We start from the raw sequence: 21,403 nt of genomic DNA, 5'->3' as shown, positions 1-21,403 counted from the left end.
GAATGAAAAAAAAAAAAAAGGAACCTATAACTTATTGGTGAGATCGTTAACATGCACTGGGCATTTCAGTGGCTATTGAAGCACTTGCCAAAAGCATGTCATCTTCTAAGCAGACTCAGAGGTGGTAGGGATTGGGTTTTGCCACAAGCCATGTTTTTGTGATTATCTAAAATCATTCTTTTCCAGGAGGAACATGACAGAAGAATATCAAGGCTTTCTTAACAAGCTATTGTCACGTTTATGTGCTGCCCTCCTTTACTTCTTCCATCCTTTTCACTCTGGAGGGGCAGAGTGGTGGCAGGGCATGGCTCATGTCTTTGCAAACCCTTGCAGCATTTCCATCTAGCTGCTGAGCAGCGTGGCTTCTGACAGTCGTGCTCCTGCCCCCAGTCTTCTCACCATTTGTTAAGGGTGTTCTCTGGGACTCCCCATGAACCTCCCTGAAGATGTCCACAGAGGAACACGAAGCAGAAACATCCAAGGAATTTTCAAATGCCAGGCAATGCAGTCACTGCAGGATGCCTGGAGAAGGCTCAGGTGAACTCCTCCAGCTGTCATTGACAGATAGAGTTTAAGCCCAGAAGTAACATTTAGAATTATTTAACCTGGTATTTTGCCTCAAACAAGCCACAGAATTGTATCAGTAATAGCTGCATCAAATGTGATAATTTAATGGTGGGTAAGAGCTTATCTTTTGGGAAGATAGCTCATCTGGATTTAAAGGCTCCAAATAATGGAGCTTCCACCAAAACCTTTGGATGTTTCTCTCATTCAGCAGTTTTACTGTTAAAAGTGTGTGCTTGCTTCCGTTTTAGCCATGTAAAAATTCACCAGTGGATTTCAGAAGGGTTTTTGTATTCTCCGACACCAAAAAGAAGACAGCACAGAGTGCAAGGGCCAAACTAAAGGGCCAAGCACCAGACACTTGTCATGATGCCTTGAAAAGAGGTTACCTACTAATGCTTTGGAAACAGGTCACCTACCTGTCCTCTGAAATTTTACAATTTCAGTCCTCTTCCCATCTTGCATTATGAGAAACTGAAGATCCTTAGCAGTTCCTTTGTGAAAAAAAGATAGCACACAATAACCTATTAAGGAGGATACACAAGGGAGAAACAGAAAATTTGAGTCCTATTCCTACTCTCTTGGCCTTAGAGCACACATGTGGACCCAGTCTTTAAGTCCTACTGGGCACACTAAGCCCTGAACTGCAGACTCAGACTCCTGTTGCATTTCAGTGAACGCTTGTGGAGAGCCATACAGGCTGAGATGGCGACACTCATCAGGACCCACCAGAGAACAGCAAAGTTCCCAGTGGCTGAGGTAGTTACGGTGGAGAGAAAAGCAGAGGTTCACGTCCCCACATGTCATTTGCCCCACTTCTTGTGTTAGAAGACTTGCCAATGTGAGAAGGAAACACCTTGGAGGGATGCCTGCCCACAGCCAGGAGGGAAGAGGGTGTTTGCAGCATCAGGGTGAGAAAACCATCTTCTGGCATGACAAGAAGAGTTGGCAAGGCAGACTAAGAATCAAACAGGGCAACAGTAGGGCAGGGGGCAAAAAAACCCTCAAAGACTAGAAGCGAGCTGGTTCATGTTTACTCCCTCGGGACAGCACAGAGCATCCCCCAGAGTGGATGACTTCATAGGTTTGAAACCAGGTAAGTGAGCTTCAGAGACTAGGAAATGGGGATACAAGACCCTTTAAACTGAGATTTAAGGTTCTGAGTTTGGCAGATGACAGGAGTAACTATCTAAGTTTCTCACCATCTCCTTACCATTGGGTGCCAGGTAGCAGCAGATGATGATCTTGTACGGCTTCCTCATGGACAAACATGCACCAGAGACCAGCACCCAAATCGAGGCAGGCACTTGTGGTTATGGCCTGGAGGTAGAGGAAAGGGGACACTAGAGGCAAGGAGTCCCTCTGAGCCTCCACAGACAGGGATGGTTCTTCTGGAACCACGGGCAGACTTTGCTGGTGCACACCATGATGGGTGATACACTCAGGGTGCCGCGCTCTTCCAGCACAAAGAAGGTTTTTAAAGCACACAAAGTATGTTGAATGCCTGAGCGACATGCTTGCTGCTCCCTCCGCTGTAAGAGTCAGTGTATTTGTAGAGTCACAAAGCTTTTCTTCTGCAAAACAATAAAACGAAAAAGGCAAAATACAGGTGAATTCATTCTGCTATTTAATCTGACAGCCTGGAAGAAACAGAAAAACAAACAAAATCCCCAATGGTTGCTCCATCCAGTCCCTTCTCCATACGTGCCTCCTTCTTTTCAAGAGCTATGCACAGGGAAAACAAAGACAGAACATAGTTGCCTTCCTGGGGCTTAGCGGGGCCGTTTGCAGTGACCACTGTAGGCACTGCTGTTTACATGGATACATCACCAATGGCGGCACACCATGGCTCAGCTCCAGTTCTTTCCAAATAGTTGTGCAAAGTGCAAAGAAATACCATGCGTCATGCAAGGCTCCCGTCACAGGGATGATGGGAAACGAGGGTACTCAGCTACAAATATAACTAAACCCTTGGTAATCTCAGCTCTCGCTAATTTCTATTCTCAATTTGCACTTAAGAACTCCAAACAAACAGAACTCTCATGCAACAATACTGCTCAACAGACAGCAGATCTATTTTGACTGCTTCCTAGCCTTTTTTTTTTGTTTTGCTGTAGTTTGGAATATAATTTTAAAAAAAGAGAGAAAGAAAAAAGGGAAAAGATACAGGAACCGTGTGTGATTCACTGCAAATGCTGCTGATGTAATTCTCTTTGAAGTGAGCAGCAAAACTCCTTTGGAGGTTAATGAGAACAGGATCAGGCCCTCCACACTGAACTTGCACTGAGAGCAGATAAGATCTTGAATCAGTCAGAGCCAAGCATGTTATTTGTGCAACATGGGCAGGCTGAGTCAATCTCCGAATATTTTTAATGGGTGTCAATGTGAAGTGTTAATTCCACAAGTTATGTTGTTTTGCAGTTTGCCTGTGCCTGCTCTCCAGGCTGCCTTCACGGATGGTACACATACTCTCACTGGCTGTGAAGAAAAAGCTATTTCCAGAACTGCTGCAAGAAAAATCACTTCTGAGAAAGTATAAAATGGGACTTTTACAAAGAATTGGAAAAACAAATGATAGTAGAAAAACCTGTCTGACATTTGGATTGTTAGCATGCATAGAAGTAGCCCCATTTCCAACAGAGATTACAACTTTTTATTTTTTTTAAAAAAGGATCCTAAATTCAAAACAAGCATTCTGTAACTGATCATTTTTGAGAAACTAATCTTGATTTTTTTTTTGACAAAACAGAGGAGTGAGGTAGCGAAGTCACAGATGCTTAGATAATGTCTGCCCCTGGATAGTACCTTTATACTCTTAATAAATGGGATCAGAAAAACACTGAAAATATTTTGAAGCCTGATTAAATGAATGAAGCACTATGAACAGCTTTTGGATGAGAAATCTTTTTTTTACTTTCCCTTTCTCTGTCCCCAGGATCTCCATGCACTTCCTAATGCATCTTGAAGCCAAGATGAAATTACAGCCCTCCTGAGGCCAACGGGAAGCTGGCTGTTGCCTTCAGCAGAACTGGGATTTTACTCTTACTGTAAAGATATCTTAAGAAACACTGGGACCAACTGCCCACTTCTATGGAAAAAGTCAGCTGGAAATATAGCAAAGCCTACCACACAAATTCCTTTTCATTCTCCCCTGAGGGGAGATTTCTAATCTTGGAGTGGAAAATGGGATCCAGGGAAACCTGGCAGAAACTCTGTGGTTGCCACCTAGAGCCAGCTGGCTGTGGCTGGGCTCCTCCTCACTTTGCCTTGCTCCCTGGCCCACCACCCCGCACAGCCCCAGCTCTGCAGCCCACCCTGCTTCTGCCCCTTCTGCGAAGCAACACAGGGTTACGTCTTGCTGTGATTCAGAAACACCCACACAAAAGCTGTTTTCCCACCTCCATCTTCCGCGACTCTGGGACATGTGCCGGAGGACCACCCCACAGTTTCTGCACACTCTGGGAAGCTGTCCCCTTCCCACATCCGAGTTATGACGGCCTTCAGCTACCCTTGGAGAGGCACCAATCCTGCACGGCCATAGTTCCCAGTTCATTGTCTCAAACTTGGCCTGTGCAGACAAGCATCTCCTACAGCCTTCCCCCTAGCAGTCCCTCCTCCTCCTCCCTCTCTGACCTCGCTTTGCCTGCACACCATAGCCCCCTGCCTTCCCAAGGGCCCCATTTCCATCTCTCTCCCGCCATGTCCACCAAGGGTGCCAGGTCCAGCAGTGTCCATCACAGGGGTCACCATTTGTTGCCACATGCAGGCTCAGGGCTGGTATGCTCCACTGCTCAGCAAATCTTTGCTGTTGTGTCAGGAAGCAGAGACGGCGCTCAGACCCCATGGCACAGCCACCCCAGTTGCAGCCCCCAAGTGGAACTGGTCAGAACCCATTTTCTTACCTTTGCAGCTGAACACCATTTGCTTCCATTAATTTCATGAACAGTGAAGTGCCCAGTGCTACAAAATACTAACCCCCAAGCAGGCTGCAAAGTTTTCTTTCACTGCCCTCAGAATTAGAATTCTTTTTCATTGAGAAGTAAATAAACCAACTACTTGCAGTCTTTTAACAGAGGGCTTCATGCTAAGAAGTGATTAATTCCCACCCCTGTTCACAGAAAAGTGAAGCTTTTACCATTATAGACAAAGAAGTACTGAAAAGTTAACAAGTCATAGCAAAACTCTTGACTTTGTGATGAGCTGTTTATCCTGCAGTTTTTTTCATGTATATAAATATTTTGAGAAGCCCACCTTGAGATGTTATGTTGGCTTTTATTTTATTATTTTGGTTTATTTCCTCTTCAGATGCATTTGTACACGAGTAGTAGTATAAATAAGTAGTATAAACGAAACCCTCATTTTCCTGAAGGCAATCATGAAGGTGTGATTGCACCCTTTTCTTCTCAATTTTTCATAAAGCCGGTTTACCATAATGCACAGTAATATCGGAATTTGAACAAGTGGAAAATCGTTATTTGCTCACACTATACTCTCAATATTAACTCAAGATCAGCTCCTTTGGGATAGTATTTGTGCTTGTATTTAAAAATAAAATGTCATGAATAAAAAAGCTGTCAAACAACTTGAGAGCAAGTCACTTCTCTGTTTGGACAGCAATGGTTTTGTGACGAACACCGCACAGTCAGTCCTCAAGAATAAACTAGGATCTAAATGTGTTATATTCTGGCAATGGTTGGAGAGAGACAGCTTCCAGAGGATTTACAGAGAAGGTATGGGGCAAGCAAGCAGCAGAACAGGAGCCACTGAAGGCTGGCCAGGGATGCCATGGTGGCACATACTGCCTGTAACTTCCTCCATCAAATGCAGGGATTAAGAGCAGCCAGGACAGCCTCCACCCTAGGTAGGTGGGGGAAAAACCAAAAGAGCCAGCACATCACTTGGGCAGCCAGGAAAACAACCCAATTCAGCACAGCCCCAGCCGTGCTGCTGCCAGCAGGATACCTGTGGAGTTTGCAGAGGAACACAGACATTACCTCTGATGTAAGGTGTTGGTCCTGTCCCTGACGCAGCAGCAGGCGTTGAAATGGTGGTGGGCAAGCTGCTGGGGGTGGGGGGGGCTGACATACTCTTTTTCTTGCTCAAATGGACTGCACACTCCTGTGGCTAGCAGTCCTGTCCTTAATTTCTGTAGGACTCTGAGCGTGGTAGTGGATGTCAAACGAGTTACCAGTAACAAAGCAGTAGCAGTTAACCTGAACAACACAACAGGACAAGCCATACAGCATCAGTGAGTCATGCTGTTGGTCTCACTTAAACACGCCAATAAGGCTAGCACTGAGTCACAGAATGTAAAACAGTTACAAAAGATCTGAGTTATACAAACAAGCATGCAACAAAACAGCATCAAGACATCCCACCTGAGGGATGCAGGCCGCTTTCATTTTTATTATGATCTTTGTCATCAAACTACCCCATGATAAATTACTTTTACATTTGTGCCGTAGCAAGTAATTAGTATTAGCCAAGTTATACTAGAACTAGACAAAACCACTGTTCTCCCTCACCCAGAGGGATCCTGGTGATACCGTAAGGGGGACAAGTTCCGTCTACTGTGCCGCACTGACATACCGCAGCCTCACATGTCTCCTAGGATAATACCTTACTATTAAACATTGCAGACCACTAATAATGCAACTATCCATAAGACAGCTAATTGCAAGCAGGAGTCTATCACTTCGGTATTTCTGAAGAAGCTGTTTCTGAGATAGTCCACCAAAAATACATGGTGGCTGACCCAAGCCTCCCAGTGCAGCACGTTTACATCAGTTTAATGGTGATTGTGAAGTTTCCACCTTGGTGCAGTCAGTCATGACCAGTACTTACACACACTGCAACAAAGCCTTGGGATAATGAGAAAAGACAGGGCTTGTGGGGTCTCAGCCCAGCAGCATTTCACACCAGGTCGGTGGCTGAATGTGGGCCTTCATTAAGTGTTGTCTGAGAAGACTAAAGCTTATTTACTCAACCTCAAGATAAGCAACTTAATGCTGCTGAATTGAATGCAAACAAGGGCAAGACCTCATGCCTGAAAGACTCTCTGATGTGGTTATACTGAAGCTTAGACTAAACACAAGTGGAGATGTGAAACACAGTTGTCATGGCCTACAAAATCTGCATGTTTTCTCAAAAGTATTTATTTTTTTTAAAAGCATGGTCTATGACTAAACTATCAGAGTTCTATTGCTTTTATCTGGAAAATGTTACACTTACTATTATATATTGCTTATTAGGGCCTATTTTGCTAATACACTGAAATCTCTCCCATATGACAGAAATGATACTTGCTTCTCCATTTAGTGACCTCAAATGACTAAGTAAAGGTGCAGAGTGAATTTCAGTTGCCAAGTAAATGCAATTATGCCTTTCTTCCTATATGGCATAGTATTGTCTAGTCTGCTCTAACGCTTTCACTGGGCTACCCTTAATGAATATGGTGCTCATAATGCTTGCAACGTATCCAGGACCTAAGCCTGGTACGCCTGGTTTGTCCTTAAGTAGCTGTTTCATATCTTAAAATGTTTGATGCTTGGAGACTTCTAGAAACTAAACTGTGAAAGGCAAAGCCTCAGCACTAAGTCACCAAGCCTTGCTTCCCAAACCCGCTAACCCATTTTTAAAATTATGGTACCACTATTTCAAAACTGATCAGGAGCTTCAGAGCACAGCATTTCTCTGATGACGCTTCTGCACTGTAAACAGAGAAGCAGCAAGAGGTTCGGTCCAAAGCAAGAAAAAAAAAAGTTCCCTTTCTCCATACGAGTGTGAATCGCTGCCTAAGCCTTCCAGCTCAACTGATGAACAACAGAGGCAAGAGATTTACAACTATGAGAAACTCCCATAGCTATGGACCCAAGAGCAACTCTCACTTCAAACGGGACCAAGCAGCTAGAAGTATTGCATTTTGAAATCAACATTTGAATTCAGAATGCGTATGATCCATTCACTCTAAGCTTGCATAACATGAAAAGCAATAATGTTCTGGGTTCAACAAGTGCAAACAACAACTAATAGAAATCTAAGGGAATTAAAAAGGGGGGGGGCTGACACTCGGGAACTGATTTTGCACAGCATTGTCACACAGTCCTGTAGCGCTGTCATTGGAAACATCTATCAAGTGTCATGCACTTCCAGGGTTTGAGCACTAGAGGGTCAGTTTGGATGAAAACACAGCCTTACCTCAGTTTCCTTTTTTGTGTAGGTAAGCACTTGAATTCTGTAGTGGTTAACTTAATTTACCACTGCTTCAGCTGTCCTGAGTTTTGCTAGCTGAAGCTCTTTCTGAGGCTGTGCAGCACTGGGATGGAGGAGTTATGTCACACAAACGCAAACTTTTTGCGAAAGTACACTCAAAAATTTTAAACGTCTATCAGTCCAAAGCCGTGATTGCTTTCTCAGGACAGCTACAGGGTGCAAACCTTTTCAAAAGGATCACCATGTTGGTCTGGAAGGTGTCTCTTGTGGCTGGGAGTGGCAAAAGACCGATGAGGTGCTAGTCCATAGCCCATTTTGAAAAATACTCATCCCGTGCATATGCAGCAGACTTTCTCATGCCTAATTATTATCCTTTTGAATAATACAAAAAATGCAAATACTGTCCATTTCAATGAAAGGGATCCTCAGCACCACTTGCAATTGTACTCTTGCCCAGCAACAAGCACTGGGATAGCAGCAGAAGGGTGGGCATCATCCAGAGGGCAGAATTCAGGCTGCACTTGAGTGCAGCCTTGCACTCAAGTTAAAAAAAACTCAACACTTTCAAAAGTATATACATATACCAGAAATTTGGGGCATTACTATATGAACAAACCAGAAATCCTTCTCCTTCCCAATAGGATTTGTTATGGAAACGGCATATAATTTCATTCCAATACCACAAATTTGCCACTACATTAAAAAGCATTACTGTTGCTGAAGGATGAACAGTAAATCAGCATCCTCAGCTCTCCAGGCTACAGCCCTCTTCAGGGGAATGGTGATTCTGACTGCTTCTTCATTTCAGACTATAAATACACCCCATGAAAAAGCAAAGCTGTTGAGTAAGGAATGCCTTAACAAGTACTTCTAGTGCAACAAACTTTGCTACACCAGTTTTGTTCTTACATTAATCAGGGAGAAGAGAACTGGGCAACACGCTTCTTTGTATACAGTGAGACTCTGGTGAACATGGTACATCAATTATACAGACTGTAGTCACAAATCCAATCTAAATTCCCTGAAGCATTGGATAGATTTGTTTTAAACATTGAGGGAAAACATTAGTGATGACTGCAACATAGCTATGCAAGACACCTTTGTATCATATTAATAAAGAGTCTCAAATACCATTATGTGTTGCAAAAAGTATAAAAAGGTAGGTGAGTCATACAGATAGCACCACAGCATTCAGTAATGACTGTGACCTTTGCAAATTACTGCCCTGTGGAAGTTCACAAAAATTAACGAACAACAAAGCAGGGGGTTGCTCTTTTGAATGATGTTTAGATGATCATATTGTGCTCTCTAGTATATTTATTAAAATAACCAAGACTGAATATGGAGCTTCAGCTCTGGAATCTATGAGAAAAATTCCAAAGAACTGAAGAGGATCCATATCTGCTTCAAATCATGAATCACAAATATTAACATTTTACTTCATGTAGAAATAACTCCACTACTTTTCTTCAAAAAGTATTTTTAGAAATATCAATCCTCCCATCCCTACCATAAATATGAATTCTGTATTACAAATAACTGTGTTCTCCTGTGCATAAATAAATTACATATGTTCAGCTGCAAGAAAACAGATCAGTAAAAATGGCTCAAATGTAATTATACGCTGACCAAAAAGAATTCCACTGCAACTGGAATTGAATGGCTTGCACTTTATGTCATTAGCTGAGTGCTGACCTGTACAATTTTAAATGCTAAAATATTAAAAAACAAAACAAAACACAGAAAAACCCAAAAAAAACGTGGGGGTGGGTAGGGGGAAGAAGAGAAAAACGTGAAAAATATCTGAGAAGACAGGAACTGTGTTTATGCAAAACAAATTTTACAATTACGAAAGAAACACTGCTTTTTCTTGTCTCACCTCATTATTTTGTTAAGCTTCCCTTACTCCTCTATGGCTCTTTATGCATCACAATTTGAAAAAAGTAAATGAGCCAAAAATCATTGACATCTTCCTCTGGATCTATAGAATGAAACGCTACTAAGCTTACAAAACTGGAAATCAGACATCAAGTCTCATAAAGAGGCATTCTTCCTAACAAACCCGTGCTTACAGAATGGCGCTTTGAACAATTAATTAGTGAAAAAAAAAAAAAAGGGGGGGGGGGGGGGGGAAGGATGTGTAGTATTGAATTAAGAATGCATGTACTTTCCATAAAGCTGAAATGCTTCCATGAACATACCATTTAATTCTGGCTTAACCAAACATTCCAAATTCAGGAAAACAAAACTATTTTACTCATTAAAATATTCTGACAATATTGCAATATGGTCTGAGTGTCATTTTAAGCAGTGAGAAAATCTTTTTTATTATAATTTTAATAGCAAAGGGAGAAGAAAGCCTAAGTTGAGAGAACCCTTTTCTTTAACAAACAAAAAAAACCCAACCAACTAGTGAGCTTCTTTCTTCTCTTGCCATATAGCAGATCTGTTCTTGGATTTCACACCACCAACCATACCCTGTCAGAGATCTTGAACAGTTTACATTACTTCTTTTGAAGGATTAATCTAGCCCGGCCCAGAGATAAAAACCAAAATGCACAATGAATTCCTACACTGAATTCCAGCTTGTTACTGTGAACTCAACATAAGAAAAAAGGAATCCCATGCATCTTCTAGTATATATCCTGTTTTCACACAGTATTTTAGTCAGAGGAATATGTAAAAAGACAAGATAGTTTTGTAGTTTTGTACAAAACCTCAATTTATTTCAGAGAAATTAAAAATATGGTATTTAATATATATAAATTTCTATTCCTCTATAAATATAGATGATCTTGTGATAATGAACAGAAATAAATGCATACCAAATTCAAATAATTTTGCATTTCAGGGTATGGTAGCCATTGATAATGTTTATGAACCTAAATACAGGCATTTGTATATAAAAAAAAAGTTTAAAACAATACAATCAGGAGAGAAGCATTCTGCTGTTTTTCATACAGAGGACTAAATATTCAAATGCATCTGTCAAAAGTTACAATTTCATTTTTAACCTTTTTTTTTTTTAATTATTATTAAGAAGCACAATCCCACACACCCAGGAGCATACAAGGTAGCAGATATACTGCACACATGGTACCTTATCTCTGCAGTATAGTATGTAATGTTATTACTGTACCGACAAAAAGAGGGGAAAAAAGACAACAGAGGCTCTTTGAGGTCTCGCATCCCACCAGACTGCTGAAACATTCCGGTTTTCTTTTTCCCTTCCTTCGTTTTTACTACTGGCAAAAATCATCACACCCTCATAGTGCGTAATGAGTAAAAATTCAGGGGAATGGCAACCGCTCCACCGTTTCCCAAATGAAGAGCCAGCGCATGGATCCAATTAAAGGGGGGTGGGGGTGGTAATAAAACCTGAATACAACGTTTTACCCCGATGACGAGCTTTTTGCTGAGCCCGGTCCTGCCCCTGCCCACCCAGCGCGGCCCGCCCGGCGAGGGGGGGGGGGGGGCGGCGGGGCAGCGCCGGGGGTGCCGGCCGGCCCCGCGGAACACGGCGTCGGGCAAGTTCGGTGCATCTACCTCCCCGGCCGCCGCCCGAGCCGTCGGACGTGCTACAGGTGCAGGCGGCGTGCGGCCTCAGCTCCTGCGGGCCAGCTCCCCTCCAGCTGTGCGGTGCACCCAAACACATGCCGTAAAACCGGCCGAGGGCGGCCGGGGCCGCCGGGCGCGGCTCTGGGCCCTCGGAAACGCCGGGCGCACCGCGGGCCGCGCTGGGTGTCGCTTCTACCCCCTCACAGGGCTCCGGCGGCGCCCGCCGGGGTCAGCGGGGCCCGGCTCCGCCGCGGCCGGCCGAAGCCAGGGGCAGCGCCGTCCCTGCGCCAGGCCCGGGCGGCCGGCTGCCCTCCGCCGTGTGGGCCCGGGCGGGGGTCCGTCCCCCCGCGGGGCCGGGGCGGGAAGCGGCGCTCCTCCCCAGCCCCAGCCCCACCTCCACCGCCACATACCTCCGGCAGGCCGGGGCCGCGGCCCAGCCCCAGCCCGCGTCAGGCGGCGCCCCCGGCAGCCGCGCTCCGGGCCCTGCTGCTCATGCAACTGAAACTCCAAGCAAAGCCATTACAAAACCTGTGTGGGGGAGAAGAAAGGGGTTTGTTTTGGTTTCTCTTACCGGCAGTTTTTCCCATCCTGCCCTACGAAATAAAAATCCAACGCCTTTTTTTTTTTTTTTAAATAAAAAAAAAGGGGGGGGGGGGGGAGGGAAGAAGCAAAATCCGCAAACTGGTAAAAAGTGTCCTACATAATTAAAAATGTGAGATTTTTGTAATTTAAATACAAATATACTTACAAAATCTTACAGAGGCTATTTACATCCCTCTCCCCCAACCTGACAGTGTTCAGTTCCTACCGGAGCCGGCCCGAGTGGTGCCGGGAGGGCAGAGCCGGGCGCCCCGGGGCGGGGGTCCCCACCTGCCTCGTCCTCCGCCCCCCGCCGCCTGCGGCTGCGAGTCGCGGTCCCCAAAGTCTGCCCTGGCTGGACAAGGAGCTGCTTCCCAAGGCAGAGCCCCGGTCCTCCGGCTGCCATCCCACCCACCCGCCACCCCCCTGGCCCAGCGGGCAAGGGTCTCAGACGGTGGTCTCGCCCTGCTTGCTGTTGGTGAGCCTGGTGTAAAACTTCCTCCAGGAGTTCAGGGTTTTCCCAGACCAGATCCAGAAGCCCGACGTGATGCCCACGATTAAGGTCATGAGATACTTGATCATGAAGACGGTGAAGTCAGGGCTCATGGGTGGGTGATGGCTGCTGTGGTTGTTGGGGCAGGGGATGGCATAGCTCTTACAGCTCTGCGTGACCCAGCTCCTCTCCCACTGTTCCCTAAAAGCTTGCTCGTAAAAATAGCAGGCAATGACAATGGTGGCCGGCACCGTGTAGAGGACGCTGAAGATGCCTATCCTCACCATGAGCTTCTCCAGCTTTTCCGTCTTGGTGCCGTCATGCTTCATGATGGTCCGGATCCTGAAGAGGGACACAAAGCCGGCCAGCAGGAAGGAGGTGCCGATGAACAGGTAGACGAACAAGGGGGCCAGCACGAAGCCCCGCAGGGCATCCACGTTGTTGATGCCCACAAAGCAGACGCCGCTGAGGACGTCTCCATCCACCTGCCCCAGGGCCAGGATCGTGATAGTCTTGATGGCCGGCACGGCCCAGGCGGCCAGGTGGAAGTACTGGGAGTTGGCCTCAATGGCCTCGTGGCCCCACTTCATGCCGGCGGCCAGGAACCAGGTGAGGGAGAGGATGACCCACCAGATGGAGCTGGCCATGCCGAAAAAGTAGAGCATCATGAAGAGGATGGTGCAGCCCTCCCGCTTCGTGCCCTGCGCCACGGTGCGGGAGCCGTCCTCGGCGAAGCGCTCGTTGCAGACCACCCTCTCCTCCAGCAGGAAGCCGGCGATGTAGGCCACGGCCACCGCCGTGTAGCAGCCCGAGAGGAAGATGATGGGCCGCTCGGGGTAGCTGAACCGCTTCATGTCCACCAGGTAGGTGAGGACGGTGAAGAGGGTGGAGGCGCAGCAGAGCACGGACCAGATGCCGATCCAGGTGCGGGAGAAGCGCAGCTCCTCGGGCCCGAAGTACATGAGCCCGTAGAGGCGGCCGGGCTCGCAGGGCGCCCCGCAGTCCTTCTCCCCCAGGAAGCGGTAGTTCAGGTAGGAGGGCACCTTCAGCGCCCGCGGGCAGGAGAAGCGCCCGCGGGGCTCGCCGGGCCCCGAGCCCCCAGCGCCGCCGCCGCCGCGGTGGGGGTTGCTGGTCCAGCTCTCGGGGCGCAGGGCGGGTGTGGGTGTGCCGCGCTCGGAGGCGTTCTGCCCCACGCAGAGCTCGCCGGCCCCGTGCACCGGGAACTTCTCGCAGCGCAGCGTGTCGGGCCACTGGAAGCCGAACTTGTTCATGAGGGCCTCGCAGCCCTGGCGAGCCCGCTCGCAGAGGGAGCGGCAGGGCGGCAGGGCCTGCTCCAGCACGGTGCACACCGGGGCGTACATGGAGCAGAGGAAGAACTTGAGCTCGGCCGAGCACTGCACCTTCACCAGCGGGTAGAACTGGTGCACCTCCAGCCCCGCGTCCTCCTGGTTGGTGTGGCCCAGCAGGTTGGGCATGATGGTCTGGTTGTAAGCGATGTCGGTGCAGAGCGGGATGGAGATGGGCTGGCAATAGCCGTGGTCCGGGATGGAGATGCCCCGCTCGCCGTTGTACTGCGGCGCCGGCGGCTGGCCCCCGGCCGGCAGCGCCGCCGCCCACAGCAGCAGCAGCAGCAGCGGCGGCGGCAGCAGCGGCGGCGGCAGCCGCGGGCACCGGCCGCCGCCCGCCCGCCGCCCGCCGCCAACTTCCCCGCCGCCAACTTCCCCGCCGCCGCTCGCCGCCGGCCCGCGCCGCTCGGCCATGCTCAGTCGGTGCCGCCCGCCCAGCCGGGCTCCCGCCGCCCCGCCGCCGCCGCTGCTCCTCCCGGCCCGAACTTGCGACTCATGAAGGGAGCGGCGGGCAGGGACGGGGCAACCCCGGCCGCCACTCGCGCGGCCGCGGCACGCAGCTCTGCCCGCACCGGCGGCAGCGCCCGCCGCGCCTCCGCCTACCACCACCGCCGCCTCCGCCGCCGCCGCCGCCGCCTGACCATTTGTGCCGGCCCCTCGAGCCCGCGCCCCTCGCCTCGCCGCGCCGCGCTCCCTCCGACCGGTTTCCAGGCGCCCCGCAGTCTGCCTTTCACCGGGAGGGAGGGGCCTTGAAACCGACGCCGAACTTTCCTGCGTAAGGGACCGTCTCCCAACGCCTCACCCGGGGGCGGGCGCAGGCGGGCGCGGGGCTGCCCCAAGCCGCGCACAAAGGCGGGGGCGGCGCGGGGGAAAGGGGGCGCCGCCAGGGGGGGCGGCCCCGAGCCGTGCCGAGCCGTGCCGTGCCGTGCCGTGCCGGCGGGGGGATGATCGGGGGGCGGGGGGCCGTGCCTTTCTTTCGGCAGTGCGGAGGGGCAGGGGGGGCCGGTCCCGCCGGGGCGGCTGGGCTGGACGCCGGCGGCTGCCGCGCGGAGCCGGCGGGGTGCCGGGGGCGGCTGTGCCGGGGGTCGGTTTTGGCTCCCCCGGTGATGACTGAGGCCATTGAACTGCGCACCCCGGTGGGGTCCAGGGCCCACCGAACTCGGCGCCTCCGCCGGCGGAAAGGCAGCTGCGCCGATTTCGGTTCCACTCACAGCCCGGCAGGGGCAGGGGGCGGTGGGGGTTGAGGTGGGGCGGGCGTCCGTGTTTGCCAAATGGCAAAGGGCAGGGCCGGGGGGTGGCCAGTGCTGTTGTCACGGGTCAGCCGTAGGGAGCCGCGAACAGCCGGAGAGCGTCTTTGCAGGGCTGAACTCTCCCAGCCAGGGCTGCTGTAGCACCTCGGCGCCGGTCCGAAGGCAGGGGCCGCGATGCTCATCTCGCACGCAACCGGGGACCTGCGGGTGGCCAACACTCGCCTCCCTCCAGAGACACCCGGCGAGTATCTCCCTGCTGAGCTACTGCCAGTATTTTATGTGCGTCTTCCTCCTGTCATGCCTACAGCAGCAGCCTGAGATGGGAAATAATCACAACAGGGCTTTCCCATTCCTCTTCCTCCCGCTGCCCGGTGGGCAGCTATGCCAGCTTAACTCCGGATGAATGCTGCGTGACTTGCAAATACCTCCCCGTCAGGGTGGTGAAATACTGGCTGTATTCGGGGGAGGAGGTGAATGGGCATACAGTGACCACCAACAGTGGCCGTTTCTGCACGTCTCAAGCCCCGTTGCGCATGCAGAATGGAGGGCCTGTTGGTTCTTCTGAACTGTGTAGTCTGGAAAAATGATGGAGGCTGAATGGGGGATATGCTGTACTCACTGGAATTCAATAAGAATAATAGACCGTGCTCCTGGAGAGGAGGAGGAGGAGAATCCTGCCATGTTCTCCAAGCATTCAGTAACCAAGCCTCTGCGTCGTGTGCGTGAATGTCCTCATACTTGTCCGACAGTTCATGTTGCCATTTAGGCTGAACCAGGCATGAAATGTCTCGGGCCAGCTGTCTCCCTTCTCTTGCGGCATGCTCCCACCCTTTCCATGTTACACGCTAACAAACTGCAAAAATCCATTAGGAATAAGACAAGCCCTGCATTTATTTCTAGCTGTCACAGGTGGCAAGGGTTAATAAAAGACATCCATATTTCTTGGATAGCTACAGATAAAATTTGGACCATGCTATTTAGGCCACTTTCTCCCAGCAGTGCTGTCCCACATTCAAACTAATTAATAGCAAGATCTATGCTGTGTAACGACTGCAGGAGCAGGATCATGTCTAGAAATTGCACAACCTTAAATATGCCGATTGCTGATGTCCTCGTTTACTGAGGTTCATTGAGTTCTGTCAAAAACTCTCTTCTCAGAGGACCGTAGTTCAAAAATGATATGCACAGATTATATCTTTTTCCATCTTCTGCTAAAAAAAGTTTGATTCCTTGCATATCATATTTACAGTTTTAAGCTACGGATATTCCTCTTCAGATCTACATCAGTAACTAACATTACTAACTTCTTTGTAGCTCAAACCCTAATTTATATTCAACCCTAAATGAGAGTATTGTTTTCCTATTGATCTTAAAACAACTGGACACTGGATCTTTAGAGAGGAACATGTATTATACGTGCTTTTTCTCATAGAAAAGGAGTGTGAATTCCTAACTTGTCTAACATGGCTAATTCTGCCTGTGGCCTTCAGACCTGGGGACATATCACACAATCTAGGAAAGGTAATTAAGATGCCTAAGTCCATCATCAGTTGGCTGAAATTCTGTCTACGGGTGTCTGCATTTGAAATACTTAGGAAATACTTCTCCAACTGGAAAACACTGAAAAGTCACTGTTCTAAGTGGCTGTGTGCAGCAATCCAGAAAACTGTTCCAGGAGGAAGATGACTTTATACAGGACAAGGTTTGTACACGTAGGTAATAGCTTTTTTCAGACCAACTGGTATAGAAGGAAAAGTAGGCAAATTTTGGGGTTAACAAGCTATATTTTTTTGTTGTTCTGAAGCAGTAACTACTAAAGCTATATGCAACTTGAGAACAACTTCTTAGAAATTAGATAGAGGTGTATCAGTGAAACCAGCTCAGAAAGAAAAAGTAGAAATGGGAATGAAGGGGTTGTTTTGGGGGGAAGAATGAGGGCTGACAGCTGCTATGTTCAGGAAGGTTCCTAGGACTTGCTGGTTTTAACTGTTCAACGATTTTTCATATAACAGAAGAAAATCCTGCATGGAAAGAATCTTCCCAGAAGCATTTGTCCTACATTTCAAGCACCCCAAACCACAAAACTCATCATTAGAAGCATAATTCTCTGTGGTCCAAAACACCAGATCAGTGTAAACCATGCCTCAGCAAGAAATGTAAGATGTGTTGATGCCCAGCCGCTACAACAGCAATGAACACCCCCTGCCATCAAACCACCAGCATCATCCAGTCTTACATTTGCAGTTCCAGGACTGTAATGTACTTCATCCTGTGCAGGGCTGCCTTCCTGGTAGTTTTGCTGCTGCAAATGACCACTGAGCACCAGCATGAACTCCCAGAGACTGTCTTCATAGACCAAACCACTGTGCTGCTGGTGAGGGAGTGTTTCTCACTGAACAGGACATTCTCCCTCTCCTCTTTCAAACCTGATCCTTAAGGGAAACTACAGAACTTGTCCCACAGAAGTGAGCCTGGGAACTAGGTTTCCTAACTCTGCCCAACACCCAAACCCAGGGACTTGGCAGAGATGCTGGTCTGACAGTATATTTTCCTTCTGCTTACACACACACACACACCCCCACGCCCTTAACTCTCCAAATCAACAGACTGTAAGGAAATTGTCTCTCCTTTTTGCTTAGTTAATAAATGCCACTCTTTCTTCTATCCTTAGCATCATTAACGTGATTAACGTCCTGCATTCTAAAGCTACTGTCTTCCTTTCAGAGCTGGCTTAATAAGTATCTTAGTAAATGTTAAGCAATTGTTCTTAACTGAAAGCTGCAGCTGGTGTTTCTAACCCTAAGAAAAGTTTGTATGACCAAAAGTTTACCTCATTTTTCCACCTATATATCTTGGTCTAATAAAAGATACTACTTCTTCATGCCACCCCAGTACTGCACATCGCATCCACGGGAGACTGTCTGTGTATCTGCCTTGTTCTTTTAATGACTCCTTAGGTATCCACCAGGGGTGACTGTTGGAGAGAGGAGACTGGACTGCGTGCCACCTTTGCTTGGGTGAGTACAACAGTAATCATGTTCTTACAAACAGTGTCTTCCTTAAAGCATGGGTGCTCTTCCCCCTTGCCACAGACATACAGTCTACCGTTCTAAAATAACCCAAAATGTGGGCATTAAAATCATACCGTTGATAAAAAGGAATTTCAGCTTTTACTTCAAAACAATGTGCTGATGTTACTTGTTACAGTAGCCGCTAGGGGAAATTAGGACTCAGGCAGGTGGGAAGACTACCGAGTTTTGTCGTTTTACATTCTTTGCCTCCCAGTAGTATCCTTACTCTGCTGCTGTCATCAGGCTGCTGGCTTGTACTGGTTTTACTTGTTATGGGGGATGGGAGACAAAAATCTTCAGTGGAAAAAAAATGAAGCTATCTAAATCTTAAATTTTGGAAAGAAACAAAGCAAAAAGTAGTTGCAGTATTTTCTTGTTTTCCTCTAATTGACTGGCAGAAATAGGATGGAGTGAATGTTTCCTTTCCATAGCATTTAAGGAAAACTTGCTTCTCTAGAAGAAATTATTCAGCTTTATCTCACAGGCCTATGTTACATGCAGACAATGCAAATATAAGCACTAACGATATTTGTAGTAAGGCTAGTGATGACCCAAATTAATAAAATCTAAACACAGATGATAGCATACATATATATTTGTCCACCAAATTAAACCAAAAGTTATGCTCAGATAATGAGATTTTTAACTTACGCAAGATTTTGTTATTTAAATGTCAAATAAGGGGTTAAAAGTAAGATCATCATAATACAGTGGGACAAGTCAAAAGTTGACTTTTGTCTGGTGTTGAGCATGAATCTTGGCTGATAAGAACAGTTAATATTTTTGGGGAGCAGGGGCATTAGTTCAGGATGGAAGGAAAGGAGGGTTTTTGATAGCTTGGTAGAGACAGGGGTTCAAGTATGTAATCCGTGAGGGCAGCAATGTGTAAACTAAATTCATGAAGTCTCTTGAAGTGACCTAGGGGTTTCCAGATGAGAGAGTACAGGTTCACAGCTCAGGTGGGTCTCATTTCGGCTCTCAGTCCTGGCAGTACACATCACATCAAGCCCTCACAAAGCACAGGCAGGGATGCTTGCTGAAGAATCAGTACAAGGAGTGTAAATGCAGTGAAATGAAGGAGAGGTGATTACAGTGTCGTACATCACAAATTGTGAGATGAAATAAGGTACACCCTTATATTGCCATATTAAAGTTATCATATATTCTGGTGATAAAATCCTTAATCCAGATAATATATACTGCTTAAGCTAAGTTGTTTGACCCTAGAGTTGACACACAGGTCTACAGACCAAAATTCCAGAGAGAAAGTATCTGGACAAGATTCTCAAGCAGCCTTTACAGTTGCATGGTAAGGTATTTTTCACTTATCAACATGCCAATAACATAGTTGTCAGCCCCAGGGCCATAGGCCATAGCATCTCATGGATTTAGTCTTGCCAGAAGAACAAAATTCTTAAAATTTAAAAGCCTACCTTGGACATTGACTATTTCTTGGAACATCTAGAAGACTCTTGGAAGTATGCCTGTGCTGACAAAAATAACAAACACATGCAGTGATTGGCAAAGAAAATCAGTAGGAGCTGAACATGAACCCTAGGCGATGGTGGAGTCAGCAGCCAGAATACTTACTGCAGTGAAGGGGCTCACGGCTGTGCAGCCAAGTGCTCGGAATGTCATCTCGGCGCAGAGGCAGTTGTTCTTAACAGACATTTGACAAGATAGCAAGTAATTCTTTTACCATCAGGTGGCCCAGGTCATTTTACCCTCAAATTCATCCCAGATGCCTTTATATGTGCCTTTTATTAATTGGCTGTATTAGTCTGTGATTGTCAATGTAGGTAAAAGTTGTACTTTTATTTGTATTTGGGGGGTGTGGGAATAGGAGAAAGAATGGAAATGCAGCTGTAGCCACTGAAGTCAGTGGTAATTTACTCCTGCTGTGTGATACCTATTGTAACGCAAACTCCTACCATGTAGCATGGGCTACGAATAAAGAGCAATCTTTGACCAGCACTGGTGTAAGTCAGGCCCCCATTACAGCAACTTCATGTGCTTTAAAGAGGCAAGAGGAGAAACGGTATGCGCAGTCAGAGCAGGCTGCAAGGAGTCCCTTCCTCCCAATACCCACAGCATTTTTTCCTTAATGCTGTTTATTCAAGATAGATTGAGTATATGGAGATTTGATTTGGTTTTCTTTTCTGTTCAGAAGAAATGTAGATGATCCCTTGCAAATTAAAGCCGTATGTTGCCTGCCTTCCCTGACACGTTCTGCGCTGGGGTGAGAGGCGCAGGGGCTGCAGCCTGGCTGCTGCTGCCAGAAGTTTTCAGGAGAACAAGAAAAAGTCACAACTCTTAAAAGGGCAATTGCAGATCACAGCTCATTTTGTTCAGAGAGAATGCGAACATTTTTACTCTCCTTTTATTTCCCTTTCTTGAGTGAGTTCTTCTACAGTTACATACAGTGCCTGAAAACACAGACTCTCTCTTGTTCTTCAAACACAGAGAGGCTGACTTAAGGGCCTAAGCCGGCAATCCTTACTCCCAGGGGTAGACCTGCTGATTTCACAGATGCAAGGGAAGTGAGTAGAGCTTCACAAGGCTGTGATGCAAGAAGAAATTACGTGATGAGCTTTTACTTCTGGCCTCATACTGCTTTTGCTGTGCTTTAAGTACGTTCCTTTCAAAGAAATTACTCCCCATTTCCACTGTTGTAAATGACATTCAGATCATATTTTCTGCATCAGTATTCCAAGATACACAAATTGAAAAGGTATGTGTGTGAGGTGGGGGGACAGAGTGGAGGAAAGTTGTTTTTCTGTGTCTTTTAGTTGTGCACGTATTTTCCATGAATGTTATTGAGACAGTGAGCAGAATGAGATCAGAGCAGGTTGTAGTTCGCAGCCCACACCGCCTGCCTTTCTCTGTGGAATGTGGCTTGGTACATGTTAAACGATAATCTCAACTTTCACTTCAGAAAAAATATTTTGGGCTTTTGCTTTACTTTGGAAAGATAGCTTTAAATATTTAACCAGCATAAACAGGCAAACTGCCCAGCAGGAATGTGCCACTATGCTTGTAAGCATTTCTTCTCCCCTCAGTACTTTCTTCTTTACATAGGAGGGGTCAGTTGTATTTTGAAGTGAATTCTTTTCAGAAACGTTGGACTGGTTGTGTGAAAAGAATTATCTTCAGGATAGACAGGGTTAGTGTTCTAGACCTTCCTCCAGTTCTGCAGCTGACTTTTCTGGTTGGCATTTCCCCTGCTCTCTGAGCTCAGCTGCACAGGGACTGCTCGATGCTGCAGCACCTCTAGGAGTGTATCAGCTGTCTCACTTAGGGCCCAGATAAACCATCCTTAGCCTGATCCCA

General features: G+C 47.4%; 1 protein-coding gene across 2 annotated transcripts; it reads right to left on the bottom strand.

Annotated features, from left to right (window-relative positions):
* Positions 1–10,480: 10,480 nt before the first annotated feature.
* On the bottom strand, positions 10,481–14,529 carry FZD1 (frizzled class receptor 1). Of its 2 annotated transcripts, XM_055709436.1 has the most exons (2): positions 12,691–14,529; positions 10,481–11,862 (listed from the first exon to the last, which is right to left on the bottom strand). In XM_055709436.1, exons 1-2 carry the CDS (start codon positions 14,164–14,166, stop codon positions 11,854–11,856), a joined length of 1,485 nt encoding a protein of 494 aa, XP_055565411.1. In that variant the 5' UTR covers positions 14,167–14,529; the 3' UTR covers positions 10,481–11,853. The 2 variants fall into 2 exon arrangements, with proteins under 2 accessions (XP_055565411.1, XP_027656644.2); XM_027800843.2 differs by having other exon boundaries at positions 10,481–14,523.
* Positions 14,530–21,403: the final 6,874 nt, after the last annotated feature.

This window comes from Falco cherrug, chromosome 4 (assembly GCF_023634085.1).
Source record: "Falco cherrug isolate bFalChe1 chromosome 4, bFalChe1.pri, whole genome shotgun sequence".
Lineage (NCBI taxonomy): Eukaryota > Metazoa > Chordata > Aves > Falconiformes > Falconidae > Falco > Falco cherrug.
Note: the sequence above shows the minus strand (reverse complement) of the source record. Positions and strands in the feature narration are given on the sequence as shown.